The 21203-nt window shown below is 39.0% G+C and overlaps 1 protein-coding gene across 1 annotated transcript in view; it reads left to right on the forward strand.

The window, feature by feature from the left end:
* The window catches only part of LOC307018299 (carboxyl-terminal PDZ ligand of neuronal nitric oxide synthase protein-like), a 31801-nt gene extending 16989 nt beyond the window's left edge, over positions 1-14812 (forward strand). The window contains exons 8-10 of the mRNA XM_079648473.1: positions 5910-6071; positions 12365-12533; positions 13110-14812. Coding sequence (XP_079504599.1) covers positions 5910-6071; positions 12365-12533; positions 13110-13624 — 846 coding nt within the window. The 3' untranslated portion in view covers positions 13625-14812. The remainder of the gene's footprint in view (positions 1-5909; positions 6072-12364; positions 12534-13109) is intronic.
* The last annotated feature ends 6391 nt before the right edge of the window (positions 14813-21203 follow it).

Consider the following 21203-nt stretch of genomic DNA (forward strand, 5'->3'; position numbering starts at 1 on the left):
GAGTTTCAAAATAAAAGACCTTTGAAGTCTCATATATGAGCTGTCTTCCTTCTGTTTGTATCCAACAGTTAAAATGTTCGAATTACATTAAACCAGAATTGTCCCCCTTTTTTCTTTAACAGTGAAGAAAATTGGATATGTTAATGAGATATTGACTTCAAAACTCAAATTGTCCCCGGTTTTCATTTTGAAAATCTGGTCACCTTATCTTAGCCTTGTCATTTTTATTAGCCTTAACATGAAGTAACATCAAGTAACCCAAAATGTTAAACAGTAAGAGTAGTAGTCATATTTTGTGAACCCTTTGAAGAGTACTGTCACACCGGTGTGATCATTCTATAATACACCATTTAAGCCCGGGGGAGAAATGCTAACGCTAACGCTACATTAGCACCGGCGATCTGTTGTACTTCATGCTATCTGCACAAATGGTTGACATTAAACATTAAAAAGATCAGGCAGTTCAGAGAGAATCGAAGGCAGGCAGGCAGGCAGCTTTGCATAACATTCTTCTGGAAGTATTGATAGTGAGGGTAGTCAATCACTTTTTTGACAAGACAGTAGTGACGGCCATCTTGGTGACGTGTGTTGTTGTGAGAGTCTGCGAGACCAGAGATGTAGTTCATTAAGCGTTTCACACAAAAAAAAATGTTACTTAACAGTTTTACGACACATTTTTATTTTTTTGACTTGCAAAATTATCTTTTAAATTGACAAACATCATATGTGTAATTCGTGGCACAATTCAAACGGGATCGAAAGATAATCTTTCTCTCCATTGACTTCAATACATAATTTTCCAAAATAAGGTCCCATGGAGCTCCCCCGGAAGGGGAGGGACTTCGCCACTCTATAGAGACCTTATTTTGGAAAAAATATGTATGGTCAATGGCGAGTGGGAAATAATTATTCAATCCAGTTTGAATTGTGCCATGAATTACACATATGATGTGACAAAAAAGAGTTTGTCGTAAAACTGTGAAGTAACATTTATTTTTGTGTGAAACCGCTCAATGAACTACATCTCTGGTCTCGCATAATAAACGTCACCAACACCAAGATGGCCGTCACCTTGGCACATTTCACCGCTTTCTTTCAGAATGAAAATCATTGAAAATCATTACACGTCTGGGCATGTTGTGAGCTGTTATTACACAAAAGGGAAGAAAGTCGGTTCCGTAAGAGCCAGAATGCGGGACCGGCTGTACAAGGTTTTGGTGAGGGTTAAACGAGTTATGACATCACATACGCTTGGATTTGTGGTCTTTCTAGTTGCGTATTTTCAGTCTTATATTTCAACAGTTTTCCGACAAATTGTGACTTTCTTGACTTGGAAATAAAAAAATGTATGACAAACATCATAATGTGTAACTCATGGCAAAATTCAAACAGGATCAAAAAATTACTTCTCTCGCCATTGACTACGATACATATTTTTTCCGAAATAAGGTCCCATGGTGGACCACCTGAAAGGGAGGGACTTAGGCTCTCTATACTATATTTTTCTAGAAAAACCCCTGCTAAATGTTTCCAACAATTGTCAAAGCCAGAGAATTCTGTATTTTGATTCAAGGTACGTTCCCTTCCATTTGGTCCCATATAATGGCATGTATTGTCTGGTTTTGGTTGTCTGCCAGACAGAAGTCATAAATAGATTTTTTATACTGTTTTAAAACCAACTTTTAGATCTTGGTCGTTTCGACGTATTTCGTATTTTAACCAAATAAAATATGTTATACCTGAACGTAGAGTTATCAAAGAAACAAGCTGAGCAAACCTTCACGGCAGTCAAACAGCTTCTGAGAAACGCGGAATTTCCAAGAAGAGCCAACAATCGCATTTTTAGCATTTAGCCTGTTAGCCTTACCCAGCATGCATCTGTTTGGTATGAATTAAAACATCTGGCTGGTGAGGCATAATGTTTTTTCAGGCTGTATTATCTCAGTAACGCTTGTAGAGAATCTTTTGTCAAATTTGGCACAAACCTCCACTCGGATTTAAGGATGCACTAGTAATGTGTTAGTGGTCAAAGTTGACCTACGTCTGTCCCTGCAATATCTCAGACAGGAAGTAATGGAGATGCTTAGGGACATAGTTAGACTACTAAATAGTTTAATTTGTAAAAGCAAAAATCACCCTCATGATATTTAAAAATAGTCTGAGAAGTTTAGCCTTTACAAAAACATTACATTATTACAATAACAAGAGTAATGTAACTTCCACCCCTGTGTGTCAGCCTCTCAACATCACAAGCACTTCAGCTGTAATTCAAATGGAAATGTATCACATGAGCAGGCAGAAATACAAGATCATCAATCAACAGCAGCCTCGCTAAACAAACCACTGTGTCTTCATTCATCTTCATTTGGTGTGAAAAACAATTCCTTCTTTATTTATTATTTATTCAAGCAGCTTGACATAATAGATATAGCATTGATCATAACACTTTTAAACATTTTTATCAGTCCCCCCCACCAGCATTCATCCAGACACAAAGACACCCAGATTTTGGAAGTTATTTGGGGGAAATGTCAGAATAAATCATATAACTTGCTAACGTAGCATTGAATGAACGAAGCAGGTTTTGCGTTCACACCTGCCTTGTATAGTCCGGTTGAATCGAACCCTGGTGCGTTTAGCCGCTTGGTGCGGTTCATTTTGGGTCGGTGTGAACAAAATCCGAGACCTCTTAAGTGAACTAAATAACCGGACTCTGGTCCGCTAAAATAGGTGGTCTCGGAGCGCTTGCTTGCGAACTCCGGAGCGGTTCATTGCTGGTGTGAACGCAGTCCGCACCAAAACATAGGAAGCGTAGTAGCCTATTTACGTGTCACAAGAACGCGGATATCTTCAAAATATTCCAACCCAGTCTCACAAAAAAACGTGTAATAACTACATTGGTCCACAACTTGGGACGTAGTATTTCTACAAAAATGAGTCTGAAATTGTAGGATCCCTGCGTTTTTGTTCACCATTAATTTCCAATGGCTGGCATCTATGTCACGTGATCTTCAAATTTCTCCCTGCAGAAAAAAAAAACATGGCCGACCTTCGTTTTATTCTCGGTGGAAAATGCCTATTTTAAGGTTAGTTTGGCCAAATGCGTTTTGATGTCATTTGATGCGAGAAATATGAGTTGTTATTTCAGATTATGTGTGCAGTGGATGTACATGATCTTTAGTTTGCTAGTTATTATGAAGATTACTTCAGGAAATTGTGTCCATTCAACGTTTTCATTGTTACCAAGGTGGTTGCTAGGGACACTGCTAGATACGTTTTTTCCCCTGTGCAATTTTCCATTTACTCAACAATAACACATAATTATCCTTGTGTTTATTTATTTGTTTGATTAATAAACACAAGTTGGAGTCCGTCAGGACCGAGGGTCGGAGCAGCTCATTTGGTTTTAGAGAATATTATACCCGGAAGTAAGTATTCTCTCCGCTTCGCTTTACAAACCTGCAGACTGTCCAAAACTGGATTTGAACGGGTCCACCCCCACCCCCCTCAATATGTGTGTTCCTCCACCATTAAACTGTCATATTCTTCTTTATTATAACCTTTCTTATACTATCTACATACATCTTATAAGAGTATAATAAATATGTATAATATCAGTTAAAATAAGTGCTTCAACATAACATTGCTGGAGGTATACACACATACAGTATTGATAGATGTCTTGTAATGCACTGTTGAGGAACCTGTGACCCAAGTTTTTAATTCAATGCATAACTACACCGTAGTTGTGTATAATATGATATGTCAATAAACCTTAGAAAATCTTGAAATCTTGAAAGGGATGTGCAAAATAGTCATTATATACAGTCTTTAATTAACTATTAGTAGAGAATAACAAGTAATGAATATACTTTATAGGGATCCTATTAATATCTAATAATAAAAATAATGAAATTCAATAACATGCTTTTAACCACTCGGTGTCCCTTTATATCAGCTGTGCACCGTTATGGTGTAAATACAGCCTACCTACCAATTGGATCAAATATAAAAGTCAGCCGAATTAGTGTTGATACTGCAAGGAGACGTATTGTGTGAAAAGAAATGTAAGATGTTGTTTAATTGCTGATATATTTGTGATCCACGTCACGTTTTCAGTTTTGGCGGCAGTTCCTGATGTTTGTCTAGAAGTCTTCTCATCAGGGCTCTATAAATAGAGAACTACGGCAGATATGTAATATTTAATGCAGCCAAACCGTGTATTACAATGCCGTTATGTGATGACTTTCAAAAAGAAAAGCAAGCACACTCGGAATAAAGTATTATTTATTTATTTTTTATTTTTTTAATTTCGGTCTGTTTCCGGTATTTGTTTATGGCGATGTGATGTGAGATGTGAAACTGGGTTGGAGCCACCATTTTAGATGCGGATTTTGTTAAACTAGTACGTTTGCGCTGTGGACCAACACTATAAATGGACGGGGAAGGGGGTAGCAATAAAGATAACACCATTAAACAGTTACACAACATAACAGAAATAATATCGATAGCAGCGTCCCTAGCAACCACCTTGGTAACAATGAAAACGTTGAATGGACACAATTTCCTGAAGTAATCTTTGTAATAACTAGCAAACTAAAGATCATGTGCATCCACTGCACACATAATCTGAAATAACAACTCATATTTCTCGCATCAAATTACATCAAAACGCATTTTAATGGCCAAACTAACCTTAAAATAGGCGTTTTCCACCGAGAATAAAACAAATGTCGGCCATGTTTTTTTTTTCTGCAGGGAGAAATTTGAAGATCACGTGACATAGATGCCAGCCATTGGAAATGAATGGTGAAAAAAAACGTAGGGATCTTACAATTTCAGAGGTGTTTTTGTAGAAATATTACGTCCCAAGTTGTGGACCAACTACACGTTTTTTTTTTTAGACTGGGTTGAATATTCAGCGAAAGAGTCTTTCAAGACATCCGCGGTTGTTTAGTTAAAGAGTGAAGCAGAATGAAGTGTCGAACAGTGTCGTGTAAAGTAAAAATTCTCCGTCAGCTACATACAAGTAAGAACACCTGTCGTCGGTGAAATGCCCCTCCTGACTGCAGAACGTCTCTCATTATATGTGTTATAATGTTTTTTAACGGACGTTGTCTGACTATATAATCATATGCGCGTGCCGCTCGTGTCTGTTGATCTCCAGATTAACAGCAGCATGAAAATAACCTGCCGATGCTCCATGGCGGAGGCTCCGGTAGAAATTGCCAGGATTTGCGTTTTTACCCCCTTAATGTCTGACCAATGGTTGAACAGCATTTCCGTGCACACGACTTGTGTTTAAAGTTTATAGTCCGTTTGAGTTTTGCCCGTGTGAAACTTAAACCGAACCTTCTGAAAAATGAAACAATGTAACAAACTGTTGTCTGTTGCACACCAGAAAACGGATATCACATGGAGTTTCTAAGGGTGAAGATCATGCAGTAATGAAACTTATTTATGCTGCTGGCGGTCTCTGCAGTCTCTTTCTCCTCCCCAGGGATCTTAGATTGGCTGAGAAACTTTAAGCCACGTCTTTGAAGTGTTACACACAATCTTTCATGATGTTTTACTTTCCACTGTTACTCAATTATTTAGGATCCTTTAGGAGCTATATTACCCAACACTTTTTTCACATCTACTGTACAAACTATCCAGAACTATTTCTACTCCTGCTGTGATATGTTTTTGAGTTACATCATTTAAAGTGCTAATATGCAAGATTATTTTACTCTTCCAATTTCACGCTCTGCACGTAATGAGACCCTTGTCGTGAAGGTTTAAATTAGCCATCAAGTTTTTACTTTTATATCACCATCACGGTTTTGAAAATGTAGTTTGTTGTTCCTTTCTTTTTTTTAAGGGTGTTAGAAGAAGTTAGGCCCCATTAACTGGGCTATCTGTTGCAGGTGTCAGATGACCCGTCTCTCCTGCTGAGCTCCCCCCTCCTCGGAGCCTCTGCGTCGGGTCTGTCTGCAAAGGAGGCCCCCTGCTCCTTGGAGCACCAGGTCCATCTGCTGCAGAAACAGCTGCGTCAGCAGGAGCAGCAAGCGCTGGCTGCCTCAGAGCAGGTACTGAGGGCCAGTCTTGTTCCCAGTAGAACAACAGCTATTGCATACCTTTCAAGTGCTTACAGTTTGTTAAATTCTTATTTAATCAAGCCTTTTATCTAAATGCAGGCCAGATAATACAGGTGAAACATGTTTTTTCAATTTTGAAAACAAAACATTTCAGAAGATTTGTAATTAAATGATTCCCTAAATATCTAAATATCAATAATCCATTGAAGATGTTTAATGGTTGCTATCAGTTACAATGTATGTTATGCTTATTCACTTTTTCACTAGTGTCTTTGATTTATTTATTATTTAAGTGGGTTTTTTGCCAAATATTTTTCTTCTCAAAGTCTGAGCCATAACTATCCAATAGAGAACCGCAGTGACGCGTCCAAAAACCCGGAAGTAAGTTAGCATTTTTAGCACTTCCGGTTCCTTCGTCAAAAAGCAATGCATCTTTTCCATAGGGTTTTGGAAAATAGCTCGAGGTTGACACAAATTTAAGAGATGAATCACGTTTTGTTCTACGACATTAAATACATCAGCAGTGACCCCACTGGTGATCTTTGAAGAGTTTACGTGTCTGAAAAACGATGGTTGTTACCGAGTGGCTGAATAGGACTACAGAAATTGTCGAGGCCGTTGTACGTCATTACGCCTAATACGTAAACACTCCCGCTAAGTTTGTTTTCCCCTGTGTTCTGCTTGAAAGCAAGTACATGCCTATCTTTAGTATCTGTATTTCTATATCTGACCATTAGAATCTGTATTTTTGAAATTTACGTTTTTAACACCGTAGTTTTACAAATTATAGAAAAATTAATTACCAGTGTTTTATAATTTTACTCGGCAGTTCGTTTCGTTAGCTAACGTTAGCTAAAGCTAGCGCTACTAGTTAGCTACGCAATGGTTTGTTGCTTTGCTCCGGGTTGCAGCCACAGGTCTTCGCATGAAACGTGCTTGTTCTATCGTTTCCCGGCCAATGTTTTCCAAAGGAGAGTCTGGATTCGTGCCATGAGGTAGGCTGACGTTACATTTTTGTCCATGTCACGGTGAAATGTAAATGATGGGTAGTGACTGTATCGCCGTTTTAGAGATGGCGCTGCTCAAAAGACCGCAACATAAGTAAAGATAATTAATACATCCTATTAAAACCTGTGTGGCTTATATGGTAAGTCTAATTAGTACAAGCAGCATAACGTTTCCCCATGTAACTAAAGATTGTAGTCAGGGAAATCAGTTTGACATATTGAACTAATAACAAATCACCTCTGGCTGGCAGAGAACTCTCTGCTCCATAGCTTCTCTTGGATGTAAAATCACATGTACATTTTACATTTATATTCAATTTAATATCCCATCCCTCACATACTTTTGTATATATAATAACTTATATTTTGTTTTTCTTTTTATGCTGCTGCAACACAAACATTTCCCAAATTGGGATCAATACAGTAATATCTTATCTTAATTAATTAAGAAATATAACTATTATAATTAGTGTAGCAGCTGACACCTATTTTCAATATGGATTAATCTACCATTTATTTCTTTAGTTCAATTTTGATCTATAAAAATGTCAAAATAGTGAAAATGTTCACGAGACTTATCAAAGTGCAAGGTTATATCTTTAGATGTTTTGTTTTAGCCTATGTACTGTATGTCTTAATGGTCTTATATTTGACGGGGTGACTTTCATGAAACTAATATTTTAGATCTTCCCAACAGACGAGCTGACAGGAAACCTAACACTCTAACAACCACAACATTGCAACATCCTCCACTGAATGCATACGTTTAGCTGCCTTTGGTTTCTTACACTGACAGGGGGTGTCAGTGCAGCTGAAATTGTGGATGGCAAAGATGGCTCATGCAGCCACATGACTGTATTTCCATTCTCCACTTGGGCATTCACATTTTGTGGAGAGAATTCCCTCTTCTCCTGTAGATACCTGTGGTGGTGGGATTGTTTTATTATTTGAAATATATTTACATTTGTAATGCCTTCGCAATTATCCCTTTAATTGTTTATAGCCTACTGTATGTTTATTTCATGGATATTTCTGTGTTTTCTGGTGTGTAATATTTGTAATCTTGGGGCCTCTTCTCTTTAACGTTTACATGCTACCACTGGCTCAGATAATGAAGAACAACCAAATAAGTTACCATAGCTATGCGGATGACACACACATTTACGTAACCATTTCACCAAGAGACTGCTCCAATTCAAACACTGAGTAAGTGCATTGAACAAATCAATGACTGGATGTGTCAGAACTTTCTCCAATTAAACAAAGATAAAACTGAGGTAATGGTTTTTGGAGCCAAGGCAGGACGTTTAAAAGTTAGTGCTGAGCTTCAGTCTGCAATGTTCAAAACAACAGATAAAGCCAGGAATCTAGGTGTAGTCATGGACTCTGACCTGAGTTTCAACAGTCACATTAAAACAGTTACTAAATCAGCTTACTATCACCTAAAGAACATATCTAGGATTAAAAGACTAATGTCACAGCAGGATTTGGAAAAACTTGTCCATGCTTTTATCTTCAGTAGACTGGACTACTGCAATGGTGACTTCACAGGTCTCACTAAAAAATCTATTAGAAAGCTGCAGCTGATTCAGAACACCGCTGCTCGAGTCCTCACTAACACTAAGAAAGAGGATCACTCCTGTTCTGAATTCTTTACACTGGCTTCCTGTGTGTCAAAGAATAGATTTCAGAATACTGCTGCTGGTTTATAAAGCAATGAATGGTTTAGGCCCAAAATACATTTCTGACCTCCTGCTAAATTATGAACCATCCAAATCTCTCAGGTCTTCAGGGACACGTCAGCTTTCTGTCCCTAGAGTCAGAACTAAACATGGTAAAGCAGCGTTTAGTTATTATGCTCCAAATATCTGGAACAAACTCCCAGAAACCTGCAGGTCCGCTGCAACTCTTACTACTTTTAAATCCAGGCTGAAGACTTTTCTTTTTGTCGCTGCTTTTAATTGAACTATTCATATCTTAGACTGCACTGTCACTTTTATCCATGTATTTTTTCTTTTAATCTTTATTTTATTAGCTTTTTTTATAATTTTCTTTTTCTTAATGTCTTTCATTTTTTGTAAAGCACTTTGAATTGCTTTGTGTTGAAAAGTGCTATATAAATAAACTTGCCTTGCCTAATAAAGATTTCATGTGACACATACAATTGATTTGTTGATGGGAATTAATGGGAATAAATTAACTCTAGGTTAAGGGTACTCTTGCTATCACTACTCACCGACACTATAAACCTTGTCCCTCATGCTAGCCCTGGCAACACCGGTAAGCACACCTTCATCTAGGCTGCACTGTTTTAGGTGTCCTGACTTGTAGTGGTTCTCTCCTATCCACACTCTTCTTGTCATCTTTGTAAAACGATATCAGACTGGTAATTGACACAGCCATGACTTCTAGTTAAATTCAGTGTTGCTAAAATGAAAAGCTTTGTTAAAATATGCAAGCGCGCGAAAGTCAAAATCAGCTTTATTGTCAAAAATTCTACATGTGTTATACATCCAGAAATATCGAAATATCGTTTCCCACAGTGTGACATGTATACATAAAACAAAACAAAAAGGGCCTAGATAAACGTGGTATACATTAAACAAAACAAAAAGGGCCTAGATAACCGGGGTATACAGTTTAAAATGTTAATATATTTAAAGTGTTCAAAGTGCAGTTTCAGTGCAAGTCAGTTGAAACGATCTTAAGTTGGTATGACGTTGAAGTCGTGCGACCCTGCTGCTGTACTGGTCTATAGCATAACGTTAGCATTTTGCTTCTGGCGACTAGATTTATGATTAAAAAATGATAAAAGTAGGGTTGACATGTGGAGATTATCCGGCTGAACAAAACGTGATCCCTCTCTTAAATGTGTGTCAACCACAGACCTTATTTCGAGCTATTTTCCAAAATCCTATGGAGAAATTGCATTGGTTTTTGACAAAGGAACCGGAAGAAGTTTACTTCCGGGTTTTATGACGCGTCACTGCGGTTCTCTATAGCATTTACATACAACAAACACCAGGTTTAATTCCTAATCTATATTCTGGAGGTTTTTACCTAGGAGGATGTTTATGAATCATTCATAGCCTGATTTATAGCATAGAACATATTGGACCCCAATATAGATCAACAAGATTCAAGGTGTTTTCAGACAGCGAGCAGCTGGCGCATTGCGTCTGCACCGGATAATGACACTTTGAAGCTGATGTTGGTAACAGACTTGTCTTCATTGATCCGTCTGTTCTCTACTGGTGTAAAGGTGTACAGTTCAGGCAGTTCAGAAACCAATCAAATCAGCTCTTCGCTGCAGTTTATGTGGTTTCCATGGGGAAACAATTTAGTCATCGTAAGACTTATGCAAATACATACAGGCAGATGAATGAGGAAATATGTATTTTAGCGTTGAGTTTAAAGGCAAAAGTCTTAATATAGGTTTAAATATATGTTAAAAAATGTACGTTTTTTAAATACACATTTTCATATTGGCATCTACAGTAGATTGCTCATTTTCAGGTTCATATTTGTATTTTATTCCTCTACTGGGACATGTCTCCATGCTTTAATGTTCAAAAAGGTTTTTATTTTTCTCATACTGCCTGTGCTGCAGCACCTCTTTTCACCCTCTGTCTGAAACCAGAGCCCAGTCTGCTCTGATTGGTTTGCTGGCCGGTTCTGTTGTGATAGATAGGATAATCGGGCCTCTTTAAAGTTTTACGTAAATTCATTTTTGCAAATGTTGATATTAAATAATGTCAACATTAAATAATGTCAACATTGATTAAATGTCAAGTCAACCTAAGGACATAAAAACATTATGGAAGAGGAAACGTAAAATATTTCATGGCAATCCATCCAGTAGTTGATGACATTGTTCACCAAAGTGGTGGATCAACCAAGGACCATCACAGTGACATTGCCACACTGGGAGCTTTGTTGTCTGGCTAAAAACATATTGATCATAGACTAGAATCTATTTAAAATAATGTTATGAGCATGTTTGTTTTTAAGTCCAAGGCACAATTCAAATGACGTAAAGATGCAGATCAAAATCCCTTCATCAGCATAATTGATAAATGTTGTGACGTGATGTGCTTCTTCCATTTTCAATCAGTGCTGTGCTAAATAGGATGTGGCGACACATTTTGGGTGATTACATTCTCACCCTTCATTCCTCTAAAGCAGTGGTTCCCAACCTGGGGGGGCCTCAGATGATTTGAGGCCAAATATCATATTTAGACTTTTAAAAAAAAAAAAAAAATTGTTGACATATAATTGTAAGGCAATACATGATTGTCACTAAAAGCCTTGTCTCTACATTAAAATAACATATTAAAAATAATTGATTAATTAATTTTAATAAAAATTCAAAATATTACTGTAGCTATTATAGGCATAAGAAGAAAGAAATGTATAATTCTTTCTTTAATAGAAATGTTTCTTCTGCCCGTAAAGTGTCTAAACCAGGCTTTTCTGGATAAGCGCATTTTTAAAACATAGTCATTGTCCATGCCGGTTTCAGTTGGATTATTTGTCATAGTTGCTCCGATCAGATCGGTCTCCTCCATATTTACGACTTTTGAATCCACATAAACACATCGGCAAAATCTGGCTTACTTTGAAAATGTGTTTTAAACAGTTGAATCTCTTTGTGAATTTTTTCCACTTCCATTGTCTTCCGTCCTTTCATTTCTTCATACAGCGGGAATCCAAATTAATGAATCCTGAGTCCAATAACCATCAAAGTCACTCCAATAGTGCTCCTTAATTACGCTTTCATCCTCCTTTAACGAAATAATTCACATTCATCCAGTTTGTGACAGTAGTTGTAGCATTTTTGAGACTTTTAAACTTTAATTACCGCTGATGCCCCCCCCCCCCCCCCCCTTGTGTGTGTGTGTGGGGTGGGGGGGGGGCGCGCAACTTGGGGAACCCCTGCTCTAAAGGACCACATAGACTTTTGAAAAGTTTAACTTTAGATAAAAAATGCCCGAGCAGTGGTTTAAAGGTCTTTGAACATCTGAAAGAAAACCATTTTTCAGAGTTTGCTTCTTTTTTTTTACATCGGTCGATCTCCTGACAGTAGTTCATTCATAATGCTGATGTCTCTTCGAATATGCCCTCTGGAGAAACGAGAGACTTTCCTTGAAGCCAATACTGTCTGAAAAAGGCAGAGTCAAATCCAAACTTCTGAGCCACTGTGGAATTTAATAAGCAGGTTTCCTCTTGACAGGATGGTATGTATGTTCTTAACGATATAAGCTTTGGCCCGTCCAGGTCCATCTACTGCAGGAACAGCTGTCGGTGGAGGTGTGTGCGCGGACTGAAACGCAGGCCAGGGTGCAGAGGCTGCTGCTGCAGAACACCGACCTGCTGCAACACATCTCCCTGCTGGTCAAACAGATACAGGAGCTGGAGCTGAAAGCTGCGGGTCACTTAACATCTAGTGAGTGGACATTTTCACTCTAATATTTAGTTTGGATGCATCAAATCCTCCCTATTCCCACTTTCAATCCCTGCTTCCTTCCTGTCGTCATGGCTCCTTTTTCATCCACTTCTGGCACGCAATTAATTATCCAATGGCAGCGCTCTCAGCGGGTTCGATACTGCTCTCTGCTCTCTCTTTACTGCACTTAGCCAGTGTCAATATGCTACCTTATAGTCATGAATTATTCAATCCTGTCAGCACAGACTTTATCCCTGTCCGTGTAATCTCCTAGTCTTGGCTCAAACCTCACTTCTCATGTCTTGTATCTCTGTTAATGCGATAACTACTAAATCTCGCTCTGCTTTGTTCCATATGGAAGCCCTGAGAGGCAAAGTTTAAAAAGGATAATTTGCGGGAAATGTTGGACGTATTATTTTTCTAGTGTTTTTTTGTTTATTTTCGACGTATGAGATACAATAATATCCCATACGTAATGAGATGAACTTCTGAAAGTTATCAGCCAAAAAAATATACATATTTTCGTAGTTTCATCTTACACATTCTTAATTTTATAATTTTATATTCCTTCTTCAGTGGGCTCCCAGGACAGTCTTCTGGAGATCACTTTCCGCACCAAACCACCCAGCTCTTCTTTATCGATGGGCTCTTTTGCAGCTCAATCCCAGGTCCAGATTATTGACAGCCCCTGGTTCTCCTCCCTCCCCGGGCCCTGCTCTCCTGGCACCCTGTGCACCGACACCAGCCCTCTGGGGTTCCCCGGCAGTGGAGTTCGCCTTGAGTGCTTCCGCTTCTCCTCCCGCCAGCCGGACAGCCAGGAGCAGGTCCAGGACTCGGGGGAGACCCCCATCGACGGAGGCCCGGACGACTACTCGCCGCTGGGGGAACAGGTCCTGGGAGCTCTGGAGCTGCTCCGGTTCAGGGAGTCAGGTATCGGGTCAGAGTATGAGTCGAACACAGATGAGAGTGATGACCGGGACAGTTTGGGGCAGGGGGATGCAGTGGGGGGGGCTGACGGTGCTGCTCGACTCTTAAACGTACTGAACGCAGAAAGTCTTCCGGACTGCTTAGGGGATGAGATGGCGGTGTAGTGGCGCTCTTATGCCTCAGTGCCACATTTATCTCTGTAAATATGCAAGTCGCCAGAAAGTAAAACCATTTTGAAACCTCCGTAATTCCCAATGTGTTTGCAAAATAACTCCTTCAGAACTTTTCTGGTCAGGAAGTTAACGTCAAGAACAATGAAAAATGGGAACTTTTGCAACAGTTTTTAGACAGGCCACACACACTGTATGCCACATGTTAGCATCAAATGCTAACCTCCTGTAGTATTAGCAAATGAGTTAACTGGCTATTTCATTCAATTCAGTTGATTCACTATGTTGAAAGTCACATTTTTGAAAATTGATATTGTATATTGAACCATTAACTAATGCAGATAGTTTACCACATTGTAAGTTTTAGTAATGTTATTTGCCTAAATGTATGATTAGCAAAGCCTACACTTCTCAAATAGATTTGAAATGAAAGTACAATAATTCCCTATTTAATGTATTTGCAGTTATCAGTCAGTAATGCTCCAGATGCTTTTTCTGTTACACCGGACAGGGAAAATTGTGCAGCAGTTGCAGTTCTATCAATCTGTACAACACGCATTTTCCTGTGTTGAACACTAAGGGGCGTTCCCCGCATACTGTATCTAATTACGGACTCAAAACCAAACTGTGTGGGAACATGGCTGCACAAAGCAGCATTGCACTTATCCACCACCCCAACGGGAAACAGATGCAATCATGTATTGTGACATCAGTAAAATACATAATCGACATAGCACTTACTACTCTTCTGTTCCGGTTTGCTACTTCCTGTGAACTGAGAAAATGTTCCATGCCTGAAAGTATGTTTTGCTCTGTTGCTGCTTTTAAGACCAAAACATGTATTTTCAGATAAGAATTTGGCACAGTGCAGCCCTTTAAATTAGTATAATCTCTGTGGTGTTTCATGCTCCGCCTTTCCGAAGATCTCTGCTTTCTGTACGTGTTGCATACTGTGTGCTGGTCAGTATGGTTCCTTGATTCGCTGGGCTTGTTACACTGTGGTTGTGTCTGTGTTTATGAAGTTGTGACACATTCGGCACCAATGTGGTCATTTTTGCTGTTCACCCAATGAAGATTTTGGAGGAAAAGTCTATCTGGATATGCTAACACATGTTTTGAGACAATTAAAAACTGTGCTTGTCATGACACATCATCTGTAAATATACATTGATTTTATTCATACTATTTTAGTCGTTTGACATTATTGAAGAACAATTTGTGATTCTGTGAAACTGTTTCTTAGTGGGAGACATCTCACTGTGTGCAGGTGCTAAAACATAGTCTCTGGTGCTTTAAAAACATAGCCGCGATTGAATGAAGAACATTCATTTTGAATTTAATCTGGCAAATCTTTGGACAAAAACGGTAGCTTGTTAGGCGTGGAGCCCACAATATTTTCGTCTGAGGTTCGATTGTCGGTCAAAGGTGACAGCAAAGTTAGATCTGGGTCTGTCTGTTGCGGGCTATTCACTGCCTCGCTGCAAGTCTTAGCGGAAGAAGTTTCTGGTAATCCTGTAGGATTGCATCTAATTTCACCAAAATTGGTCTGGGCACCTGTGATAAAACCGATGGACTCGAAACACAAGGAGAACACTGAAGAGCTCCAACTAATATCAGACACTGAAGGTTTATTGGAAGTGACGGCCGGAGAATTGACAAAGAAATTTGCTGCAGCAACGAAGTGATACAGCTCCTGCCCAACCAATTCTGAAGTTCTCTTGGTCACTCCTAAATATGTACCTATTCTATTCCAAAGAGAATAATCAACATTTGATAACTCAAAGCAAGTTCTGTTCCTAGCAAGGATAGATTGGCTCCAGGGAGCTATAAGATTAGATATTTAATTTGTCATTGTACATGTACAATTACTGTTATTCACCTGATAAGATGGACTCCCGGATGTCCTGTTGCTCTCACTGTGCGTCAGCTTTGTCCTGTTATCATCTGAAGAAGAGGTTGTTTTTAGAATGTGTTGGGCAGTCCAAATCAACTATCAGGGTCATACCAGTACATAGTCGTTGGGAAAAACTGTTAATCTAAAGGGCCATATTTGAAATTCTATATCGGCCAGTGGCGTTTTCTCCTGGAGGCCATGGGAAGCCCCTGTTTTTTCGGATTGTAGTTATAATTTTAATAAATAAATAAAAACACTTCGTTTAGTTTAGGAAATTCTTTGTTGTGTGTTGCTGCCGGCCCGTCTCTCCCCCATTCTCATTGACTATTTTACAAAGAGTGAAACAGCGTCCCTCTAGATGTTATGGTGAAACAGTAGATTGCACTCTCTGTTGTGAGAGGAGGCCAGCCGAAATTGGCTTTCCTTGGTGAAAAAAAATGGAGGGATTGACGAATCAGACAAGGCCCACGTCATGCCCCTGCCAACCTGTGATGAGTCAGGGCCATGCCAAGGGAAGCCAGAGGCGGCTGGCTTCCCTTGCCTCACAATCCAATCAAATCGCATCAATTTAGTGTTGCAGTGACGCGTCCTAAAACCAGGAAGTAAGCTGTGCTCGGTTTCCCTCGACAAAAAAGCAATGAGATTTCTCCATAGGATTTTGGAAAATAGCTCGAAATAAGGTCAGTGGTAAACGAACCTGTTAGGTAAATGCGCGTTTTGTTCAGCCGGATAATATCCACATGTCTACCCTACTTTTATAATTTTCTAATCATAAATCTAATCGATAGATAGATAGATAGCGTCACTGCCACTCTCACCGCCGTTAGAAAGTAGCAAGCAGAGCAAGTGCAATTATGGAGGGTTGAGATTTGGAGTATTTAATCAAAAATAATTGTACTAAACTTCCAATAGCAGCAAAAACAAATAAAATCTGATGACAGGCCAATGCCCAAACTGGAGCTGTGTACAGTGAGGAACAAAGGAGCGAACCGGACGTAAAACGTTAAAGGTCTCCTGATTTATTTTGTGAATGAATGCTTATTAGAGTTCCAGCTGGAGAGTGCGTGCGGACCTGTCGGTCAGATAACAGGCGTGTGTAAGTCCTGCATCTGTATGATACAAATGTGTGTAAAATGATACCGGGCGCTGTAATGACTCTTCTGGTTACAGCGTTACATTGACCACCACACCGCCCCCTTACCCCAAAAGAAAGGACGTATACGGCTTCCCCTAATTTTTTCCCCACGCCACGCTACTGATATCGGCACCAATGACAAGAATTAGGAGAACCATATAGAAAAAGCCAATGTTCTCACTGATGGTCTTGTGTCCCAATGTATGTCGTATAAAGGCATCAATATAAAATTGAGAGTGTTTTATTACCAGTTCAAAGTAAGTCCTGAAGTACCAATTCAGAGAAAAGTTTGGAGGTATGTAAGACTTCCTGCCCTCTTTCATATTCTTCAGACCAGCAGTAGCACCAGCTCGACCTTGCTGACTGTGAGCCAAATCTCTGAATCACTGAATTGGGACATGTCTTTGAGCTCTTTCCAAGATCGATAAATCTCTTTCTCACCCCCCCTCCCCTTTTCTTCCCAAAGCTGGCCACCTCTTCCCCGCTCTCTTGCACTCACAATCCGTCTGCTGTGACCATATTTCTGTCAGTTCCCTCCAAGGTTATGTCCGTTCACACAAAGTGTAGTAAAAAGTAAAATGCGCATAAATCAATGTTTCTCATTTTGGACATATATGCCCTTTCTAAAAGGCTGTCTGGAGTCATATTTGGTTAATTCGGTGTGAGTTACTAATTGTTTTGTGATATGATCAGAAATATATCTGGTACATAATGAGAAGCAGCACCGGTTTGTAGGCTGACCTTTTCAAAATGTTTTTCTCATTAGTATTTATAACTGGTTGAGAAAATGAGATGTGGGCATGTGAAGGTCTTTTGTGTGCCACTCACTGTTGTTATTATTCGAGGTACACCGGCTGTGGCCGCTAAACAGCATCTCTCATTAAGTTCACTTTGTATACAGACAGCAGCGGCTTCATATGACGGTGCAGATAAGCTGGAAATGATGAAGCATATCAGCCATTACTCACCCACATCCAGCCACGACATCCAGCAGCTCCAGTATTGTAGCTGTTGCGGACACAGATGGGCGGCCTCTTAGTTTGGTTCATTATAATGACGAATGCTCTGTAGTGTCATTCTGCTCAACCCCTTTGTGTTCAGCAGGTGAAATGAATTCAAAAAACATAGTTTACAGTACAGTACATGGAGTGTAAAGATGGTCCCTTGGGGCAACTTTGCTCATGGGATGACAACATCAACCACATCTGTCCAGACTGAAACATCTTTTAATAGATGGTATGTCATTACAATTTCTAAAGGTTTACTAATAAAGTAAATATCAAAATATGAATATGAATTTGTACAACATTTGTATGGGCATTATACGGTAGCTCCCAGATGACAAATTCTAATGGAGGGCTACTATATGTTACGTTTTGTTGTACAACATTAAATACGTCAGTAAATACCCAACTCGTTCGTTTTTGAGTTTGTACATGTTGCCAAAAACATTTTAGGAGACTACTAAACGTTGTTGCACCAGTAGTCTTACGTTTGATTTTTACGTCTAGCCACAACACATGAATCACAAAATCCTAAAGGAAAGGTTCAATTGTAAAGATTTTTTATCTTGCTCAACAAAACTCTTTAAGTGTCATAAATGTTGTTTTTTCTTATTTATCCATTTTCGAGGTGACTTTTGTTGTATTGGGTTCAATGTAATAGTAGCCTATATTGGAAATAACCTTCTCACCATTAATTGTCATTCTTAGTCCTCGGACTATCCCTGAAGCACCATATTAGACCAAAAATGTACCTGCAAAACTGATGACATTCCCATCAGCCTCAGTTATACCTTGAGCTAATTGTAAATGTTAACATGCTAACAAACACAACTAATACATAAATCACACCAGAATAGCCTACTGTATGCTATATATGCTAAATATCAGCCTTGTCACTTAATGCATGTAAGCCTGTTGACATCATCATTTAGCTTAAAGCAATGAGCTTCACAGAACTGCTAGCAAGGCTCTAGACTTTTTTTAGACTTGTCAAAACCTACCAAAATGAATTCCAACTGCTTTACAGTGAATCATTATTAGTCATTATTCCAATCAGACTCCTACCAAGGTTAGCAAGTATGTGAGTCAGTTTATGTCTCTGTGTGTTATGTATTCCTGAGAAACTGAGGCAGGCAGCCACCAGAAACATCAATAGGTGGAGCCAGCGCCATATAGAGAGAGATATATATATATACTACATGGCTCTGGGTGGAGCATGCTACAAGTTAGCTTAGCTTAGCATGAATAGTGAAAGCGGGGAAACTGTACGAAGGTCAATAAAATGGACAAAACCAGGAAGAAAAGTAAGATGTTACATTATCATAACAAGTGCTTTTATCTTTAATGATTAACGTTAGCATTTCGGAATCATATAGGCTTAAAACCATTCAAAGGATTGACGTTTTCAAGATAAAGAGTGTGGGTAAAATTGTAGTAAAAGTCTTTGCTCCTTTAGTTCTGTTTCGGTTTCCAATATTGGTAAATGGTAAATGGACTGTACTTATATAGCGCTTTATCCAGTCTTTAAGACCCCTCAAAGCGCTTTACATACTACATGTCATTCACCCATTCACACCCATTCACACAGAGCAGTGGACCTACTCTAGGACCTAACATTCACACACATTCACACACCGTTGGCCATGCCATCGGGAGCAACTCAGGGTTAAGTATCTTGCCCAAGGATACATCGACATGTTGACTGCATGGGCTGGGATCGAACCCACAACCTTCTGGATCGAACCCACAACCTTCTGGTTGAAAGACGACCACACTCCCTCACAGCCACAGTCGCCCATATTACATTTTCTTTGGCCTTTTGTACTATTCTGTTGTGAGTAGGGGCCAGGGAATTACATTTTTCTCCATGACATAGATGAATCTGAAATGTCAAGAATAAATGTAAACTTTCTGTGTACGTATAACACTGTGAGTATTATTTATTTTCCAAAGTTCAAAATTGATTCACAAGATTTCAACTTTAGTCTTCTCAATGTCAAGATGTCAACATTGTATTTCTTGGCACTTGAAGTGCCAACATAAACCTTAAAACCTTAATTTCCTTTTTTCTTTTTAATATTGTATTGACTGATCCCAGAAAACGTATTGCATTGCATCTGAAAGACAAAGAAAAGACAATGGGGGGGTTATAGTTTAAAAAGATTATATTATATAATCATAACAATTGTAACAACAAGAATGGAATTTGTATTATATTATTATATTCAAAACATAAATTAGTACCTTTTTATATGTGGTTTTGCGCCTTTTTCCTGCCACCAGCTGCCAAACTGGGTCCTTTAGCCGGGATACTCTCAGATGCTCACTGGTTGCTGCAGGTCTTTTAGTGGGGGCTTTTTGTTAAAGGCCCACTGGGTGTCACATGTCTGGGAGTGTGTGCTATAAGTTTTTTTCAGTCAGGGTAATCTGAAAGTCTCACTGGAAATCTCTGAAAGATACTTTCTTTCAGAGGAGACTTTTGAGAGGAACTTTGGGTGCTGTTCCGGGAGGGGTTAGAGGAGTAGCCAGGTGAGGGGCAACCTGGGGAGATAGGTTCACCATATCTGTTGGCCCAACCACTGTAAAACAGTTTTTGCCAGTTCATTAACGCACAACACTTCTGTCTCCACTCCACTTCCCGGTCAGGGCGAGTCGGAAACCAGTCGCTTTGGATAAAAAGCATCAGCTAAATGATATGTAATGTAAATTAATGTGATGACTTTGTATACTGCAGGGTAGCTTGTGAATTTAATCCAGGTGTAACTAAAGTTTGATTTAAGACTTGATTATATTTCACATCATTAAACCAAATCTGTAAAGTAACTAAAGGTATTAAATACATTTTGTGGGGTAAAAGTACACCATTTACCTCTGAATTGTAGTGGGTTAGAAGTACAAAGTAGAACCACTAGTATATCAAAATTGTTAGTACAGTACTTAAATTATTGTTCTTAGTTACTTCCCACCTCTGTTTAAAATACTTAAATTGTAATGCTCACCAAGGGTTGTGATGAGGTGCTGATCTGGCAGCAGAACTCCCGTATGTGCATAGATTTTATTTTTGATCTGTTTATTTTTGAGAAGGCCTGGGGCCTAGAACTGATAATAAATAAAATCCTGTTTCAACAGCCATTACACTTTAGCTATGTCCCTATGTTGTTATTTTGTGGGAATTCTGACACATTGAACATCGCAGAAACTCCGTTCAAACATCAAAACGTTCAGCTCGGTCGGGAATCGATGGCTATTACTTTTTATCATTCATAACTTTCATAATTCCAGAGATACATCCCATAATTCATCACATTTTTAACATGGAAGTCAATGGAGAAATCTTCAGACTTCAACCATCTCCATGCAACTTCAACTGCTAACTGCTCCTTCTTCAACTGCTAACTGCTCCTTCATACTTTCACTCAGAAACTTAATTCCAACTTTAAAATGTTACACATGTTTCTGACATTATTTGTGTAACACAACTTTTAAATGTGATTCTTACTTTTAGAGATATTAAACATTGTTCAGACCTTGGTAAAGAGG

Source organism: Notothenia rossii, assembly GCF_949606895.1.
Source record: "Notothenia rossii genome assembly, chromosome: 9".
NCBI lineage: Eukaryota > Metazoa > Chordata > Actinopteri > Perciformes > Nototheniidae > Notothenia > Notothenia rossii.